Source organism: Pteronotus mesoamericanus, unplaced genomic scaffold (assembly GCF_021234165.1).
Source record: "Pteronotus mesoamericanus isolate MK-2021 breed Mesoamerican mustached bat unplaced genomic scaffold, CSHL_Meso_final scaffold_1186, whole genome shotgun sequence".
Lineage (NCBI taxonomy): Eukaryota > Metazoa > Chordata > Mammalia > Chiroptera > Mormoopidae > Pteronotus > Pteronotus mesoamericanus.
In genome coordinates, this window is record NW_026555302.1 from 7,329,757 (window position 1) to 7,350,165 (window position 20,409).

The 20,409-nt window shown below is 42.2% G+C and overlaps 1 protein-coding gene across 1 annotated transcript in view; it reads right to left on the reverse strand.

The window, feature by feature from the left end:
- Positions 1-2,583: 2,583 nt before the first annotated feature.
- AXDND1 (axonemal dynein light chain domain containing 1) overlaps positions 2,584-20,409 on the reverse strand; it is a 41,307-nt gene continuing 23,481 nt past the window's right edge. The window contains exons 15-25 of the mRNA XM_054587548.1: positions 19,438-19,672; positions 17,479-17,680; positions 16,561-16,654; positions 13,927-14,126; positions 13,007-13,103; positions 10,021-10,131; positions 8,702-8,815; positions 7,206-7,310; positions 6,456-6,538; positions 5,300-5,538; positions 2,584-2,663 (exon numbers count right to left, since the gene is read on the reverse strand). Coding sequence (XP_054443523.1) covers positions 2,584-2,663; positions 5,300-5,538; positions 6,456-6,538; positions 7,206-7,310; positions 8,702-8,815; positions 10,021-10,131; positions 13,007-13,103; positions 13,927-14,126; positions 16,561-16,654; positions 17,479-17,680; positions 19,438-19,672 — 1,560 coding nt within the window. The remainder of the gene's footprint in view (positions 2,664-5,299; positions 5,539-6,455; positions 6,539-7,205; positions 7,311-8,701; positions 8,816-10,020; positions 10,132-13,006; positions 13,104-13,926; positions 14,127-16,560; positions 16,655-17,478; positions 17,681-19,437; positions 19,673-20,409) is intronic.

The window sequence follows — 20,409 nt, forward strand, 5'->3', positions numbered from 1 at the left end:
ACCACTGTGTTGGCCCATACCCACCCCAGTGTACTGTTTATTGAAGTTAAAATGGCATCGAGAGTTGCTGGTCGCTTTTCACCCCATATAGACAGTTCTTGAACAGAGGTCAGATGATACTGGAATGACTAAAGAAAAAGGAGGTAGAGCCATGCTGGCTCAGGTATAACCAGAGCCAGGAACAAAACAATGAGAGAAGTGAATGCCAGGGTAATAATGTAATAATATAAAGTGGCTTTTATGAACCTTTAATAACTCCTTGTGGCATAGTTATTTTTGTCAAAGGCAGACTTTGCCTGCATACCTGGGGGGCGCCTATGGCATCTCTCACTGGTTGCTCTGCTCTGATGCCCCTGGTCAACATCTCAGTCTCTGATTAGCTTGCCCGAGGGTGCCTTCTGGGTTTGCAGAGTGGCCTGTGGTATCTTCAAGTATTAGCCAGTTGCTGGGAGGGGAGGGCTGGATGGGAAGGGAAATAATGGGGATGAGGCTCTATGAAACTGTATTCTCGGTGAAAGGGTATAGAGACAAGTGAAAGCAAATTCTTCAGAGACCAATTAGGTGAGCTGACAGTGCTGCCTGAAGGTCCCAGGAGCAGAATTCTTCTCTTGAGACCTGGGTGCCGCTTTCCAGCTGGTTTCTGATGTGAGACGATGGTGCTACAGTTCTGCTGTGTCGGCTCCCCGATACCTGGGAGGCCCGGCAGGCCATTCTGCCAGTGCCTCTGCATTCTATATCTTTGGGGGGTGGGGCTGTGCCTGGGCGGCTCCTCATTAGGCTGCTCCTGGTCCCTACAAAGTTCTTTGACAGACTCCATTGGGACTATGAGGGTTCTGGTGTCCTCTAGAATTTTGACTTCTATGTCAGTGCATTTGCTTCTCTGCTTCCTATGGGGAAAATACTTGCCATTGGGCAACATGCTTGGAATTCCAGAAATGGGCGAATGGTGCTTTATTAGCTTTGGGGCTGCAAGCAGAATTCCCAGCAGTCTTTGAAAGTAAAATGCAAAATACAGGTTACCCAAGGACTTCCTGAGTCATTGGTCTCCAGCCAGGAAAGGCTGAGAGCAAAAAGAAAGCCCTGTCAGTGTGTGCCAGAAAGTGCCTGACAAGTGGCCTGGCCACGGCCAAGGCAGCAGGACCAGGCCTGTTGGGAGAGAGCCGCAGGGCGCCCACACGCACAGCGGAGGCCTGGGCGCGCGGTGGAGGCCCTTGTCCATCAAACTTCCGTAGGTCCCTGAAGTTAACAAAAAAGCACTCTAAAAAACTAATAGAAAAGTATTCTCAAATCCCACCTAAAAGCCCCCAAGTTTGATAGAATCATCCAAGATCTGTCTGGGAAAGCAAGAGTGCAGCAGGGTGCACCCCAGCAGGCGGTGGCAGTAAGTGTGAGCCTCCCCTTCAGCTTTTATTTGACCACAAACACAGCCAACTATCTGAAACATTTTATGTTTTCTCCCCCACGAGTAAAGAATCATCCAACAGGCTTAGTATTTTTGAAACCCATTCCACACTCACTTTGATGGCAGCCAGAAGCAGGCCTGGCCAGGGGTTTGGCTTAAAGAAGTCTCAGGGCTCTGGGGTTGGGGTTGGGGGTGTTTGAGGCTTAAGAAACAGGTAAAGATCTAAAATTCCAAAGGAAGACAAAATACATGGGGCTAAAGCAGGTGCAGAAATCTCAGCACAGATGTTTGGAGCCAGAGATACAAGAGCAGATCCTGGCGACCCAGGAGCAGAAAGGTGGGGAGGGACTCCTGCCAAGTGGCTGCTCAGGACATGCATTTGTCTTTTGCAACTTACTTTTGCAGGTTAGTCCAGCTTTAGTGCCTTAAAGGATCCAAGGTCACAAACAGAGCAGATAAATGAACCAATAAAAACAAACAACGAAGATTCTAGATGAATGTTCAGCAACACCGGCCCCTGTAAAGGAAACCATTTGGGCAATGGCCTGATGGCCCACAGCCATTGTCAAACAATCTAGACACGGGTCCACCAGGCTGGGGGCCCTGATGTCAATCAGCTCGGTGACCTTCGGGGAGTCTTATAATAATTTGGGGCCTCCGTTTCATCTTCTGAGAAATGGGGATAACAGTATCTCCCCCACCTCCTCTATAGGGTTATTGTGAAGATCAGATACATCACAAGATTGCCTGAAATAGAAATGCCATAAGAAATTTGAAAATGCTTCAGAAACCTAAGAGTAATATCAGGATCCTCTTTGAAATTGAAAAATTAATGCTTTTTATTTGTCATTCTTCTCCACAGAGGGCAAAGTCTTCAAAAAGCAGTATTTTCTTGACAGAAACAGCTATTTTCACAGACCTCTGTTAGGAAATCAATTAAAGAGGCTAGCAAACTTTTGCACAAGCTGTATTTAATCTGGAAAATTAGCTAATGTACTGATTCCCTACAGCCATCACCGTGACTTTTAAAGAAAATGTCTTGGGTTGTATGTCGTGGCTTCTCTAATAGCTGTTGCAAAGGGGGTCCCTCCAATGGAGCCACGATGTTACCTCACCAGCACAGAGACACCGGAGTATGTCCAGGTCGGGCAGCCACGGTGACGCTCAGTGCCCTATGGATGCTACTTGGGCTTGGTCTTACTATTGGATTTAGTCCGGGGTTTGGATTTGCTGGTGAGAGAACCCTCCTTGCGCTGCGCCCCTGAAAAGACAAAAACAATTAGTGTTCTAGTAGCACTATCTCATGGTTACTAAAGATGTTCTACTTTACAAAGCCTTTTTAGAATTCTGTTTTGCTTGAGCAACTGCTAAGCTACAAACAGGTTCTGTGCCCCAAATTTGAAGCTGACTTTGTTGATGGGATTCAGAACGCATTTTCCTGACATTTAAGTGTAGTCAGTCGGCCTGAGTTCTGGGTCCTGGAAGAGGTCAAGGAGGGAAGAGAAAAAGGAAGAACATTTCCTCCCTTCAGCTTGCGTGTACCACAAGCTTGGCAGAAAAAAGAAATTCAAATAGAGGGGGTGTCCAGGGTCCACCATGTCCATCCCTCTCCCCCGTCCTGTCTCCTGGTCCCTCTGTCCAGCCTCCCGCACCCAGGCCCTATGCAAGCCCCACCCTCAGGATGGGTGCGGGAGGCCTTCGGCCGGCCGTCGAGCCTGCTGCCCGCGGCTGCTCCACGACACCCAGCTTGGCAGTTTGAAGCCTGCTGACTGGCTGCTGCTACCTCCGTCCCACGCTTGGTCGCCTCATTCCACCCTCGTCCTGCTGTTAAGTGTCACCTTGCTCACACCCTCATCTTGCTGTTAAGTGGGTCTCCTCACTCCTAATCATGGGCCTCACCAAGGTCAGATTCATCTTTGTGAACACCCCTCTTGATTCCTTTCTCCATGCACAGCTCAGAACACAATGATTTGCTAATTATTAAAAATACTGACATAAAACAAAAGTATTTATCTCTCTCTACTCTGTCTAGATCTTCTTTGTACTCGACGTTCACAAAGCTCCTGCTTTTACCGCTATCACCTTCCCTTCCTTCACTGCGCAGCTCCCAGGAGAAAAGTGGGCTCCCTGCACTAACTCCTAACAATATGACATTGTATGTGGCAAGTGAGTGTCCCGTTGCTCCAGGGATATCTGCGTTTTTACTAGGAGCTGCCTGCTAACCCGAAGGAATGTGTAACAGGATTTTCCAGAGAAAATGTCCCAGTCACCTACACAGGATGGGGACCACCCTGCATAGGAAACAGTTCCCCTCAACGTGGTCAGGCTTCCCTCCTACACTTCCGAGCCCCAGGCAATGGCTCTGACGGGTGTCCGGAAGGCAGGAGAGGGGACTGTGTGTTTGTCTAGGTTATCGTTTGTAGACTGTGGACTAACTGTGCACAGCTATGCTCTATCTATGATGACTAAAAATGTTAAATTCTGGATTTCACCTGACTCCCAAGACCTTTATGGAAATGGACAAAACTAAAGTCACTCATTCCATATGGAGGTGACCTCTCTAGCTTAACTCATAGGCCTTTTGTGTGGTTTGCATATTTATTTTTCTGTCATCAAGAAAAAAATTCAGGTTTCAAATTACCAGGATAAAATTGTTCCACAATTTAAGATGATGAAATTTTTTTTAATTTATGAAACTTATCTGACCCATATCTAAACCTTAAGCAAAAGGACTGTCACATGAGGAATAGTTAACGTTCTACCAGTTCAGAGTTAAGAGGAGAGAAAATGGGCCCAGACTCCTCCTCACACAGTGTTGTAGATACATGATACCTGGGGCTGGAGGCCACAAGGGACTGGATGCCTCACGGCTGCTGCTGGGGACACAGGCAGAGATGGGGTGACAGCAGAAAACAGAAAGTGGTACCTGCCTAGTCCTTGTGCCAGGAGTTGTCCTGGGAAGAGACCACAGGCTGAAGATGACAGAAAAATAAAAAGAGTCTCCAATATTGGAGATATTGAGAACTGCTTGAGGGAATATTACAGCACTAATTAGAGATGAGAAAATAAAGAATTAAATGCCTTTTCCTGGAGTATAGAGGTTATTCCCATCACAGAAAACCCAACAGGCACCAAAAAAAAAGACAAAAACTCCTCATAAAATCCCATCAACCAGAGATCATGTCTGTCAATATTTGGGTATATTTACTTCTGGCCTTTTCTTTCTAGCTTTAAAAAATACTATCATATATGATTTCTTGCATTTGATACTTTAACACAAGAATTTCCCATGTCATTGTAAACTCCTCAAAAACACCATTTTAATAGTTCTATAACATTCGGGTATATTAATGTAGCATAACTTAGTTAATCTTTCTTCCATGATTGGAGAGAGACATTACATCTATTTTTTTCCTATTATATATAATACACTGAACATCTTTGTGCATTAATTTTTTCCCCTGTACTTCAGATTATTTCCTTAGATTCTCAAAGGTGAAACTATTAATTCAACTAAGGCACATCCACACGTACTCTCAAGTTATTTTTGGAAGGGCGTATATCTGCCTGTCTATCCACAAATTTTCTCTAAAACTAACTACTTTGCCCCTTCTGACCAGCATTGTATTCTTTTGTTTTAAAAAATCTTTGCCAGTTTTATAAGTCAAAATTCTCTGTTAGTTTACTAGTTTACAGTTGTTAGTCATTTGGTTTTCTTTTTTTGTGAGTTGTCTAAATAAGATAGTTACATAGTTAAATGTATGTGCAGGCCTATGAGAAATATGAACTAGGAGATAACACTAAATTTATTGATACTTTTCTAAAATATCTGTGACCCAATCAAGTTTTCTTTCATAAATACAACTTAAATAAAGCAAATGGGAAAGCAAGCCTCACCTTTCTTCAGAGGTTTTGAGGAACTTCCTGCTGGCCCGGTTTCTTCTTCGTCGTCCTCTTCCCCTTCTCTTTCTCCTTCATTTTCTTCTTCTCCTCCTTCAGTCTCCTTCTCTTTAGACTTCATCAATATTTCCTCCAGTTCCTTCTCCAGTTCTTTATTTCTCATGAGGGTTAAATGAAATTTCTCCTTTACCTCATCAAACTTCTGCTCTGCTCGTCTGGCTCGGTCTTGAACCTCTCTGATGTGGACCAAGTCCAGAGAAACACAACAAAATGGAAAGGTTCAGAAACATGTCAGTCACTTATGAAAACTCCTTGCCTAAACAAGACAGTGGGATCAGACGAATGCGTCTGACGATGGCGGGTGCAAATAAGGGAAGTGGCGAATCAGTGATCAGCCATGGCCTGGGACCTGGGAGTGACTCCGGACGGCCATGGCAGAGCGGCAGCCGTGCTGGGGTTTAAGAGCATAGTTATCACGTCTCAGCGAGATCTGACCTTCGGCTATTTGAAATTCTCTGTCAATAGCCAAAGACTCCCTTTTCAGAAGTTTATTTCTGCTTCTCTTCATTGATGTGCTTCAACAAACTAAATCCAATAGTGTCCCTTAGTTAGAAAGAAAATCCTGAGCATAAGTGCCCAGAAACACAGAGTCTTTTTTTTCATTCCCTTCTTTTCCAGAACCTTTAAAAACAGATTCTACAATCAGCCTGAGATGTGTTTCTTAATAACAACAGCACTTGTCTACACGGCTACGCTGCCGTCTTGCCATCCACAGCCATGTTAAGTCTGCCGCCCTTCCTGCGTTGGGGGTTATATAACATCCTCTCTTGCACACAGCAGTTTCCCCCTGCTCCATCTGTTTCTCTTGCTCACCTCTCAGAGACACATTGAAGTGGATCGCGTCTAGCATCCCGCTCCCCTCCCCTCCCGCACACACACTTAGGCCTCCGCCGTCTCCACTATGGGTAGGACAAGTGTCCCTACAGCAGCAGGGCAGCTCGCTGACTCTAGCAGAGTGTTTGGAGATGCCCGTCCCACTAGTGAGGACGAAGGAAGCATGAGAACCGGTGGTCAGCCAAGAAGTGCGGCTTTCTTGGCCAAACCTCCTGGCCAGCCTCTTCGTCTCCTTACCATTGTGGTGCTTCATACTCACATTAACTTCTCCTGTGTGTGTTCGATCACAGCCATTGCTTCAAGATACTTTGGGGCCAATGTGCCTTGATGAGCTGACTTTCTCTGACAAAGGAAATATGTGCAATGAATAAAATGGGAATCCCAACAATTAATTCTCTACTTCTTCAGGATGCTCTGGACCAAGCCTTCCAGAATATTTTTTCCTATTCAATATTTATACAGTAGATAATTAAGCCCACTCTTAACAACCAAAAAGAATAGGGATTTCCTATGGCCAATAGCACACCAGCTTCCAAATTATTCATGCTGCAGGTGGACACAGATTTGATTAGAGTTGTAAGGAAGAAGCAGGGAAAACAACATCAACAGAAAGAAATAGGGAAGGAAGAAAAGGCTAAAAAAATAAATAGAAGGGTGTACATGTTTCTTGAATAAATCAAGTTAAATATCAAGGAAATTATCTATATTTATCTTAATACTTTACTTCACTAAGTACATAACATTGCAAAATCCAATAAGATCTCTCAGCTCAACAGGAAACTTTACAAATATCGAGGGAATAAAAATATGGGGGGAAAAACACCTCTACCATGGTCCTAGAACTTTCTGTGGAGGAATTTTAAATCTGTTTTCCTGTTGAATTTCCACAGCCACTGTCTAAAGGTTTCCAATTTCCCAATGATTCTTATGGTTAGAGGTGTGCTTATCGCAGTTATCAATAGAAATATGCTGGATGAATATATTTAAATACTGGGTTTCAGATACATACCCAGGAAGATAACATATCCTTTTCAAAAAGAGGTTTGGAATGAACATTTTCGTCTTCTCCAATGAATCGAATGAGTTTTTCACTCTCTGTAGACGTCGCAGCTCTCTAGGACACAGAAATACCAAGGACCCATCAGTGAGCTGGCGGTGACACAGTGGCATGGCAAGGTGCCTGGCCTGTGTCTGAAGCTTTCGCTTTCCATTTGCTTTAACGATTTAACAAGCATTTTTTGAAAACTTACAGAAAACACTGTGCGATACATTATGGTGGATGGGGAAGCAGGGACAAGGGGAGATAACTGTGAGAAAAATAAAGTGGATTTCTTCTAGACCTCAGGAACTTACAGTACAGTAAGAGAGATAGGCCATAAAATAATTATGGTCTATGCAATTACTGTCAGCAAAGAGGTGTGTTTGAAGAGCTGTGTGTACCCAGAAAAGGGCCCTCCATTCTGCCTAGGCAATCAGGGAAGTTTCTGCAGAGGAAATGGTCTTTGAAAGCTGAATAGGAGTTTGTGAAATAGAGAGGGAATGGCCTGATCTAAGGCCACAGAAGGAGGAAGAGAGGCAATGCATTACAGGTTTAAAAGGTATAACAGAATTTAGTGACACAATAATAGTGTTGTCCGCTTATTTCGTGCCTCCTATATGCAAGTACTATGCCATAAATAAAAAAGAAAAATGCTTGTCCAAAGAGGCCTGGGTGCTGTACGACCTTCTTGGTCTGTTGTCCTGCATGTACAGGGAGTGGAGGACCTAGGTTGGCGCCTGGGGTCATGCCAATCATGCCAGCATTGAAACTATCACAGAGAAGAAACATCAGGGAAGTGAATTCAGACAGTGTTCTCTCTATTTGACAAGGGCTCTTTGCCAGACTTATCTGGGTTTGAATGTTAGTTCTGCTACTTACAGCTATGTGACTTTGGGTAAGACAGTCAACTATCTTCATTTTAGGTTTTCTTACCTATAAAATGGGGGAGGTGATGAGGTAACATGTGTGAAGCATATAGCTCATATAGGTGCTCAGTAACTGGTAATTATCATTGTATTTTTGTTAGTATTTCAGTTGCCCTATTACTAATAATGCCCCAACAGGGGTGAAGCCTGGGTGAGAAAAAGGGAGACAGAGGGGGTCTGGGAGGAGGGCAGAAGGGCAGCCCCGAATGAGAGCTGCAGAAGTGGAAACATGGAGTTTTCATGACTGTTTAAAGAATCAGGCAATGAAGAGATAGAGCAACAGCATCCGGGTGAGAGGTTGACTATGTAGTTAATAGAAGTATAGCTGTGAACGAGGCCAATGGAAACGGCTGGATTTAGAAAGGTAAAAGGACACTCCTCCCTCAGAAAATTAAGAGATAAGTGTGTCTACAGATATGGTTAAATCTATATGAGGAAAGGCATTTCCTTGAAATTAAAGAGTTCTCTCCAGATGATCTATTCTTATTTGCAACAGTACGTATGTAAGTTCTTTAAAAAGATAGTACTAAATAATCTTACTTCTGCTTGTTCTTCTTCCTGTTCTTCCTCAAATTTCTTATCCTTCTCACTTCCTTCTTCATCCTCTTCAAAATGCACGTCGATTTCAGGTTCAATGTACTCTTTTATAATGTCCTATGACATAAAAAAATATTATAATTATACTTTAGTGCATATAAATATTTTAGTGCTTTATTAGCAATTATTTATTGAAAAATATTTAAAGGGCACTAATCCTGCCACTGAGCCCTATGCTAATGATAAGGATGCAAAAGGTTAAGGATGGTCCCTGCCCTTCAGAAGTTCACAATTTAGTGAACAAAAAAATGCTATGAGTACATACAAATAGTTGAAATACCTAATTTTGCTCTGGTAGTGGATGCGGGTAAAAGAGAGGGTTGCCCAGGCAGGTTTTCTGAAGATAATGTCTGGGTCCCCTGAAGAGTGAGTGAAAGAAAACAGGTGGCACAGGGAGAGGATACTTTGTGTGCATGACCGGCTCTGAGAAGGCAAGTGCTCTAGTTCACAGGATAGAAACTTAGGATCAGACAGACCAGGGCGCGTGGTGTGTCGTGTCAGGAAGACTGGATTTTATCCTGAAAGCAACGAGAAACCAATACACTGATTGATATGTTTTACATTTTAAACAATCACTATAGCAACAGGAAAGTAGATTTGAAGAGGAGGAAGCAGGGGGTGGGCTAAGAGAAGAACAGGGAGAAGAGAAAAAGGCAAGAGGAGGCAGTGAACAACACAGGGTCGAAGGAGTGAGGAGGATAAGGATTCAAGAGATATTTAGGAGGCAGCTCTTAGTGATTGATTGGTTGGTTGGTTGATTGATTGATTGATTGATTGAATGGATGGACATGGGACAGCTAGGAAAAGGGAGCATCCTGAATGATACCTGGTTTATGGTTAAGGTCACCACAGAGATGCTAACGAGATTCACAGGGATAATAAACTTGGATAAGCAGGTTTGGGGAGATGGATGAGTTCAGATGAGGCTGTGTGAGTCTGAGGCATCCCTAAGATATTCAAGTGGAAATATCCGGTAAGTAGCAGGATGTCTGAAGTTTGGATGGAGGGATTTGGGTTAAAGCCAAGAAACTGAACTATGTCACCAAAGAACTTGTGAAGTGGCTGGAGGACGAGGCCTTAGGACAGGAACCTACTCACATCAGGGACTAGAGAAGAAAGAGAAACCTGCAAAGGGGGCCCCGAGTTGTGTGGGACATAGGAGAGGATCCCAGGGACGCGCACTGGGAAATGTCGCTGACCTCTCGTCTGCTAAAACACACAAAGAACCTGAATAATGACCAGTGCTAGCACATGGCAAATACCTCTTCTTCAAGCAGGTGTTCCTTTTCTTTAGGTGTCAATAACCTTATTTTTTTGCCTTTCATCCCAGAAAGGAGGTGAGAGCATGTAGTGATCCACTCATAACATTCTTTCTGAGAAGCAGAAAAAATCAGATTACACCAGTTCATTTATTCACTCACTCCTACCGAGGAACGAGGAACGGCTAAATGCAATTCCAAGTATAGCTCCATTCAATTAACATTGTATCACTTCAGTTCACAGATTTGTGCAGCAGCGATTTTCTATGAATATAGACCTAAAACCTTATCATTGCTTACTAACACTGTTAGAATGAGAAAAGGTGTAGTTAAGTGTCATAAAATCAGATGCAGAGACATTGCATTTACTGTGGGCAAATGGTCTGCCCCAACAACTATGCGGCTGACCAGGTCAACTGTGATTGCTTAACCATAACAATAAAAGTGGCAAACACTTAACATGGTACTTAATTGTATGCCAGACTTTTCTAAGCATTGTGCACATGTTAACTCATTTGATCTTCAATATGAGATATGTACTGTTTTTTAAGGTATAATTGTAATGACATTATACTAGTTTCAGGTGTACAACATAGAAAATCAATATTATATATATTACTAAGAGATCACCATAATAAATCCAGTTAACATTTCTCACCATAGTTATAAAATCTGTATTCTTGTGATGAGAACTGAGATTTATACTATTATTATCCTCATTTTTCTTAGATAAAGAAATTAAGGAATAGAAGCAGTTGAATATCTTGCTCAAGCTCCTATATGTAGTGAAACATGGTCCTGGGATTCTAATCCAGGTGACCTGGGCTCTTTCCCACTACAAAAATATTACCGTGCCCCAATTAAGTGAATGAATAAAGATTTGAAGCTCTGTTCTAGAAAAGGTGCTCACCCCGTGTCTACTGAGGCACAGAAAGTTCTTCAGGTCCTTCCGGCTACAAAATTTGATGCACAGATTATTTAACTTTCTATATTGTACCTAGAATATTAGTTAATTCTGAAAATAGTAATGATATTTTTGAAATTTTATTTCTTCACAGTTAATTCATCATTCATGAGAAACCTCTACAGTTGAATTTGCATTATGTCAAACATATCCTAGTCATTTTCTTATGAACTTCTAAGACATTGAAAATACTGTCATAAGACATCTGATGGGAGGAAAAAGTCAATAGGGGTTTCTTGATAAAAGTTCACAGTAATCTACAGAGATAAGCAAATTTTCTTTCAAAACCTTCAACATTACCTTTGACCAGCTTTAGACCAGGTTAGCTTGGTTGCTAATCAATGCATGTGGATCTCCTTCCATCGATACTCTTACTTAATGCTAATAAAGTCTGACTCAGGACTGTGTTAATAAACGCTTCTGGTGGGAAGTAAAAGGGCTAAAATTCATGTCTGGGAGGAAGGAGAATTTAAGAGGAAAAAGATAGTCCTGCATGTTAAGCCTCTTGCGGTGGGTCAAAAGCAGGAGGCAGAGAAGACTGTGGGAGACAGTGTTTTATAGGGCGGCACTGTTGAGACTGTGGTGGCAAGATAGTTCAAGAACCCATCATCCCAGGCCCCCCCCAAAAGGCAGGAAGGCTGGGACTTCCTTGAGTTCCCTGGCTGCAACGCTGCAAGCGGCAGCCACTCCCCTTCAGAGTCACAATCCTACCAGAGGGCGAGGCCCTGAAACTGGCAATAGCACTTGGGCGACATGAATGTCACTGCAGCCCCAGGTGGATGGCAGGACCCTAATGAATTACTCAGGAGGGGGTCAGCGGCAGCTGGAGCCCGTCTGGCGGGCTCCGAGCTGGGAGTCCTCTCTCTTCCACCATGGCGGGTGTGTCTTTGGTACCGAGAGGAGACGTTTCCCTCCCACGTATCCTCAGCACTATGGGGGTTGGTCAGTGTGTGTCTCTTTCCCAGTCTTGGCCTGCTGAGGGTTATCTCAGAGATCCTTCCGAAGCAGTCTGTCACTTACTCGGATTGTGACTAAGCGCCAGGGCATCAGTGACTCTAATTCCAGATGCCTGGACCAGTGCAGATGGTCCACCTGTAAAGTCCATGAAAAAAGATGGCTGTCTCTTTCCTGGGGGCTGAGTTTCTAGGTTGCCAGGAGGTGGTCTAGGCTGCAGTGGTCCTAGGCCACTCTCGGTGGATGCCAGGACTCTGACATGGTGTCTCCACGCCTCAAACGAAGCCTTAATGACCAGCAATTCTCACTCCCAAGTGGAGCAGCTGATGTGCTGACCAGCTTCTTTCAGAAATAGGAGCAGGAACAAGGATCTCTAGAACTGAATCCTCTTGGAAAACTACCCCCGGCATTTTTCTGTAGCTCCGGTTTGCACGGCCAGACTGAATCAACACAGGCCGGGGTCAGGTGAACGGTAAACAGGGCCATGAGTTACTGGGCTGCCTCGGTGCTGGCGGGGAACTGGGTGATCCCCAAGACTTTTTGCAGAAGTAATTTTGGCAGTTAAGGTGGAAGGCCAGGGTAAGAGTCATTGGTAAGTGACCAAACTCCAAAAGAATCTTACTTAAGAGTCCTCCCACTCCAGAATCCTATCCAACACCGTGCAACTCTCATTTATGGCAAAGGAACTGCCTGAAATATTAGATTGCGGGGAACTATCATTAATGTCATCCAAGTATCAGTCCGGGAGGTTGGCAAGATGGTCTTCCTCAAATGCTAGACTGTGACTGGGGTGGCACAAGCGGCACGCACCACAGCGTACCCGCATCAGACAAGGCTCCTCGGGAGGCCCGCCTCCGCCCGTCACTTCGTGGGCTATGGATGAAGCCACAGGAGTCCCAGAGTTCGACGTCATAAAGATTGTTGTCAGGAAGAGGCTGTCCGGGAGATGGGGGGAAGATGCTAGCAGTCAAGGATAGGGATAAATTTGAAATTAAGAAAACCCTAGTGAGGGGGTAACGAGCCTAAAATATCCGCTCTAAACAAAACAAAAGGGGAAGGCAGAGGGATTACCTTCATGTTATTTAGATCGTGGAGCTCCTTAGCAGGATTTTTTTGTAAGCTGCCGGCTATACTCAGAGCCATCGCTGTTACCATCCCTTTACAAGAACTGGGGGGGAAAGCACACAACACACAGCATGACCTGTTATTGTTGGTTCCTCTCCTGCGTGTTTTAAGTCCAGATACAGTGGGAATTTCCCATAGTAATTAAGCTCCAGACTCACCACAGAGTGTAAATTGCCTCTCAGTGTCTCACAGCTGTCCTCCTCCTCCCCTCCCCTCCCCTCCTCTCGCTCTTGACCATCGGTAACATTAAATGGAAGTGAAGGGGGGAAGTCGCTAGATTATAAAGGCGACCTCCCAAATTTGAAGCAACCATAGTAACAGTACGCTTACTAGTTAATAATTTACATTTTTTTCAGACCTCGTCTTTATTTGGTGAGAATCCTCTAGCTTTCCAGATATAAGGGTTTTTTATTTTTTGTTTTTTTAAGAGATGTTTTGGTTGGTGTTTACTGAAATAGGTAAGAGTATACATTCAGTTTTGCATGAAATTACACAGGAAACGACAAGCTTCTTCACAAACGCCCCTAGCCTGCGCAACAGTGCAAGACGTCTCTTCCTTAGTCTAATTAAATGGGCCTTTTCTTTTCTTTCTTTTTTTTCCCCCACTAATTCTCACTCCCACATCTGTACATACTTCCCATCCTGCCCATGCTAACGTTATTTCCAAAAGTATGCTAAAGCCATTGGGAAAACACCAAAATCTCATATTCCATTGGGCAGTGCTGAAGCTGGTTTAAAAACTGAACTAGTACTAGTTTCTAGGTTTTAAAACGATTTCTTATTGCTGCTGCTTAACTGCCCTTTCCCCCCCTGCTTTATGTCCCAAATTTTCTTCAAAGGGGCAGGGATAAAAAAACCAGTGTTACCTGTTCAAATAGCTGGAGTACTTGGACAACTTTTTTGTCAGGGCAACCGCATCTATCTCTAGCGTCACAATACCTATGTCACGTTTTTCAGCACTTTTCTCCTCCAACTCTAGGAGAGTGTCTTGGTCAGGAAAGTCAGGGACCATTAATATCAGCAAATTCACCACCCACTGGATCATAGATATATGCAATTCATCTGCCTGTTAAAAAGTAATTATAACATAAATGACCCATTTAAAGTAAACCAAACCGTAAAAGCCAGGCCAAATTTAAAAACAGAAATGACCATACCTGTGTCTAATTTCCAACAACACTGTCATTCCTTCTTAATGAAATTAAATTATCACTACTCAGCTGGGGTGTGTGTGTGTACAAAGTTTTTTTTTCTTTCTCACTAAACTACACTAACTCTTCCTTAGTTTGGTCAAGGGTATTAATGCAGCTCCTAAATCGTGCACCAAGACATCCTAGGCTCCACAGTGAACTCTCAAGGCTGCCATGGGATTTTAAATTCTTTTTTTTTTTAAATCCTCACCCAGGGATATTTTTACTGATTTTAGGGAGAGGAGAAGGGAGAGAGAGAGATGAGACAGAAACATTGATTGATTGCCCCTGTACACACCCCACCAGGGATGGAACCCGCAACCTTTTGGTGTATAGGCCGATGCTCCAACCAACTGAGCCACTCCCCTGGGACGGGATTTTAAATACAACACCGGTGAGGCACAGCATGAACCTGACAGAGTTCACAATTTCAATGTTAGATGCTCTATTTCACTTCTGATGACACTATACCTTTGCAAAGCTGGTTTTATTGGTGGTTGTGTGGTAAAAACAAGCACTGTGTGAAAATCTAAGAGAAACAGGACGCTAGGGTGGCAACATCCAATCTGAGTTCAAGGTTAGAGAAGTTATACAAGGCCCAAGTTCATAACATCCCTTAGTAATTCTGACTGCAAAAAAAAGGGTTTTTTTTCTTTTCAATGTTTGTATATATAAAAAAGTAAGCTAAGACATTAAATTTTTCAGTTTCCTTCAGCAAGCAACAGTTCCAATTAAGCAATGCCAGAACTAGAAATTGTTGGTGGAGCTCTGTGAGCAGGGGGTGGAGCAAAGATGTTCATAGAGAAGACACTGAAGTAAAGCAATTATTTAATTGCCTATAGTTATTTAAACATTTGCCTTATTTGGGAACATTTAGTTATTTGGCTGTTACGATAATTAGTCTTGAGTTTCATTTTTTCATATTCAGGAAAACCCATTTGACTGCTTGCAGCTGGCAGCCCTGGGGTTTCCTTCTCTTGGTTCCGAGTGCACTCGCCCGGCCTCGGCTGGTTGGCAGGGGCGCGGGGGCAGTGGGGCTGCTTCAGTGCTAGACCTCCGTGTTGTAACTCTTGGTAACAATTTTTGCTTTTCCAAACAGTTACTAAGTTGTTAGGACATCAATACTTGGTAAATTGTTTGAACCTACCTACTTAATAAACTGAGCTGGGTGGCATTTCTTTTGGCTGAGGAGTGTGAAAATACTGGGGCGTAACAGGCACCATGAACAGGGAGTTTGGGAACCTCCGTGTCAGGGCGTTTGCTGAGGCCGGTGGCAGAAACAAAATGCAAAAGCTTTATGAATTGCAGACATTGGTTGAACACACCGTTCGCTTCAAATGCCCAGCCCTGTTCTCTGTTCAGTGAGTTCCCAAGTGTTCTAGGCTTACATATGATCTATTCTGCAGTCCCTTTCCTATGTTTCTATAGAACTTTGTACATTTCTCTATTTTAATTGTTTGCATATCTGGAATGTTCATCCTTACTTCATTCAACAAATATTTAGTGAGTCCCACTGTGACAGGCACTCTGCTCCCCTTTTTAAATTAATTTAGATTGCCTTCCAAATCATAGACATTTCTCCCAATCTTGGATCCATATTTCCAGTCTTAATATATTTGCTCCTCAACTCTTAGTGTCTATATATCGTATTTATAACATGCTCACAGGCTGTGATATCGTGTAATGCTGCCTAAGTAGTATTCCCATATAACTGAGAAACTGCCTTTCAAATTCCTAATTTAAGCAATATTAAAATGAATTAAATTTATTTGATCATATTAAGTCTTCTAATAAGATTCTTTTCTGTGTAAATTTAGATTATAATTAAGGCCAGGAGTAATATGGCCTTATTGGCCATTGGAAGTTATTTCACATTGTGCTGGTTAAGAAGTCCACGGGTTCAGTTGTTCTGAACCGCAGAACAATTCTATTGGTTCTAATAATTACAGGCCAATAATAGTTTTGTGGCATCTTGTCTTTCCTCCCAGTAACAGGTTCCTGTCATCCCCTCAGCAAGTCAGGGGCACCAACATAAATCCTTAAAATGGCTACATCCCTATTAAGGGAAAAAAATTCAGTACCAAGTAAAGAGCAGAGGTAATAATTATAATTCAAAATTTTTTTTATCGCCTCTGAAACTTCATTCCACAGGCAGGAACATTTTGCATTTAAATCCTTTAGTAATTATCTAAGTTTCCATTTTGCCCTCCCAATCTCCTGCTTTAATTGCATAGGCATGACCTGATTTTTCTGTAAAGAAAATTCCCAGCCAAGGCAAAATTAACCTCACAGATTTCTACTAGTACGTACACGGCGCTGAAGTTCAATGTTACCATTGGTAATCTCATTGCCTATCTTCAAATGCCATTGTTGAATCATGTTAAATATATGTGCTTCAAGCACCCTGGAGGGAAAATTAAGTAAAATAAAGATAAGTGACTTCCTTAGAATATTAAAGTAACTATCAGTTAAATGAAAGGGTTTTATTTGGGTGGGCCGAGTAAACTCAGTGTGGACCCATGTTTGAGAACGCAGGGAAAGGTGAACAAAGCCTTGGTTTCTCTGGTATATGGGCTACCTCACTCACGTGGCTTTCCGAACGCCAACAGCAACCGGGCTGATGCTCTTTGGACAATGCAGGTATTACCTTCGGTGTTAGCTCTCTACTGTAAAAACTCACATTTATTCCCTTTATATTCACTTCTAGACCAGGGAGACCATAAAGTGAGAAGCATGAATTTCTAAATTCTCTCAAGAGATCAGCTTCCAGCATGACAGAGTAAAGCTGACCCATTCCCCAGGGAAACTGGGAGGATTGTCTCTTTAAAACAAACACAAAAACAAAAACAGAAAGGAAAAAAAAAAGCATTGTAAGCCTCTGGAAATGGTCCTAAGAACAAACGGCAAATGAAGAAACCTCTGTTCAAGACAACCTATGAAGATTCAGTAAGAAAGGCAAGAGTCCATGGTAACTGAACCAAGGCTACCCGCTCTCTTCCTCTTCCCAGCTCAGCGAGGCAGACTCTCCACTGAGGACTCGCGCAGTCAGGGACCCAGGGCTCTGCACCCTCCCACTCCCAATCAGATGGCTTTCTTCCTGGGAGGAACAGGACTTCAAGGCTCCTCATCTGACCCCAGCTCCCTGTTGCTGAGCCTAGATACTGGGAAAATGCAGTTGAGAAACCGAGATTCCCTTCTTCTGTCCAGCAGAGAGCTCTGCAAACTTACGAGCCAGAATCTGTGTCTAAGTACTGTGGAACAGTGCCAATAATGTTTAACGATGTATCCAACTGAGATCTCATTTCATTAATTTTTTCATTAAGTCCCTCCCATTCTTCAGGAAACGTTTCAGGAAGCTCCAGGAGGCTTTCCATCTTAAAAGAACAGAAGTCAGTAGAACTAATCAAACTCGTAAGAATTCTAGAGATACCTACAAAAATAAGAAAAGCATGAATTGTTAGAAGTATCTGTAAGTGTACCATTTCAATAATAAATTATAAAAACTAATGGGCCTGGGTATATTGTTTTTCACTTTTTTATTATCCTATATATTGCTTAGCAGAATATCGTGTAAGGAGTAGTTCCTAAATAAATGTGTAGTGAATGATCACTGTGTAATCGGTGCTTTTCTGACTGACAGACTATTTCTTTGATCACAGCTTATATTCTAGGCTTCCTGTCTTCTCAGCAGAGAACCAAATACATTAAATCTAGAAACTATGAACTAGTTTTCTGTAAAAGGCGTTAATTCATTGAGTCTTTTTGTTAAGAAGTCAATAATGATAAACAGGTCCTTAATGATTATAGGTATAGTTAGTAAGAGAAAGGAGAACCTACTTCTTGAATTATTTTTTAAGTCGCTGTTCAGGTTTTCATGAAGTTTATGGTTTCAGTCTGAGCCAGCGGGACATATGGGTCCCAGTCTTTGAATGATTCCCTGTTGGACCACAGCAAAACCACCTCTCTATTCCTCTGTCTTATCTCATTTGCAAAATAAGAAATAAAAATGCTCCCATCTAAGAGATATATAAAGAAAAATACTTTAAAAACAAACTTTCTCTTATATTTGATGAAATATTTTCACTGCCTTCATCAGTAAACTTTGATCTCTTGAGAGTATTCAAAGTGATGATCATTTTGACTTCTCATTATTTTAAGCCATTTCCTAACCCATTTTTCTCTGCCTACTCTACATGTATTCCCATGGATGAGCACTGCCATCTTGTCTATAACTATATTACTGCTGCTACAGATCATTAAAATTGTGCTTTCCCACCCAGAGTAGTGTGATGTGGAACGACAGTGGCAGCCGATGCCTCGGGGTTGCCTGGGACACTTTACTGAGAAGGACCGATTCTTAACATATGACACAGTGACTGGAAGAGCTGTGATGGGTTCTTAATGTCTCTCATGGGTTGCAGAGGGTTATTTCAATTTCTCTCATGGCAAACTGGGATATTTGGTTACCCCACTAGGGAATAAAATTGAAGTTCAAAATCTGCCAAGGAGTAGAGGCTCTAGTAAGCACACCAGGCTCTCACCTGGGACCCCTGAATCCCCGAGAGGCTACACCTTAGCAATGAGCGGGGACCAGAAACAGACAGGCCCTCGCAGAGCCTGAAGCCACACTCATTCCGGCTCAGTGCCTGTCTGGAGTAAAATGATCTGCCCCTACACTAAGTAACCTGCCAGGATAAAAACTAAAATCATTCTTTTGATATATAGCGCCATACAGAAGCTTAAATTGCCTCTAGAATTTCTCACACACAATGTCCAACGTTAATTAAAAACATCCAGGAATATGAAAAGAATTGACTCAAAACCAAGACAAAATACAGACAATAAAACAAAACCTACTACACCTGAAACTAATACTATATATCAACTGTCACTGAAAAAAAATAGGAAAAAAAGACCTATAAGATATCACCCAATTATCTAAAACCAACTGTCATGATGGTTGTATGCATTTATGAAAACTCTAAAAATCATCAAATTGTACACTTTAAATAGGTGAATTGTAAGGTATGTGAATCATCTCTCCATAAGTGATGCTCAACGGTTTATTCTGCTTTATTTCTAAAACTATATTCATGTATCACCTTGATTTTAAATCTTAATTGTATTGAAAATAATTACCATTAAAATCCTTTATGTCATGCAATCTAATTATCATTTTTTTCTTACCATTTTCCCCATTTATTCTTAATTCAAGTTCTTTGTAGAGTTTTCCTATGCTTTTCACAATTTCCCCCATCTGTTGGTGCTCTGGCGGCATCTCTCCCTCCATACTTTTATGGCGACGAAATATCCTAAAGCCGATATCTGTCCAGTTTTCCTGTAAATATTTAATAATCTTGAGAGAGTCGTGTTTTGACACTAAAAAGTCCCCAGTAAACTTCTCTTTTTCTTCAGTAAGTATCTAGAGAATGAAAAGGGAGTAAGGAAATTAGCACATTATCTACTAATGATTTTATCAATGCCGACCCAGATCTTTACTTCAATTATTTGGGAGTTAAATCTCCTATTATTATTTGTTCATATAATTTCTTCACACGACATACATTTTATTTTCAAAATTGAAGTGACTTTAAATTAAGTTGATACCCTATAAGACAATCCATAGTTAACCAGGATGAAAATAATTATATTAAATCCTATACAGGTAAAAAGTTGGTGACAGGCAATTAAGTCCCAGAGAGCTGAGCACATTTAATTTCTACGTGCTTTGGTAAGGATATAATACATCTGTTTACTTGATCCCTACTAGACTGGGAAAGTTCCTAGAATGTAATGGTTGTATTTTATTCATGTTTTACTTGTCTGTCTAACCCCAAGTCCAATATATGACATATCAATAAATATTTATAGAAAGAGTACAGTATAATTTCTATGTAAAGCTTGCCATTATATGTGACTCAGATAATGGAACCACGTCACCTACACTTCAGAGGGAGTAGCCAGCACAGGGGGGCCATGTTTCAGGGCACCCAGGGTAGGATTTTTGGAGTTGGGGGGACATGGACTGAAATTCTGATTCAGCCACTTGCCATTTATAGATAACTTAGGCAGGTTACTGAGTGCGTCTAAGCTTCAGTCTCCCTGTCTGTGAGGTGGGGACGATAAAACTGGCATCAAGTGGCTGCCATGAGGAGTAAG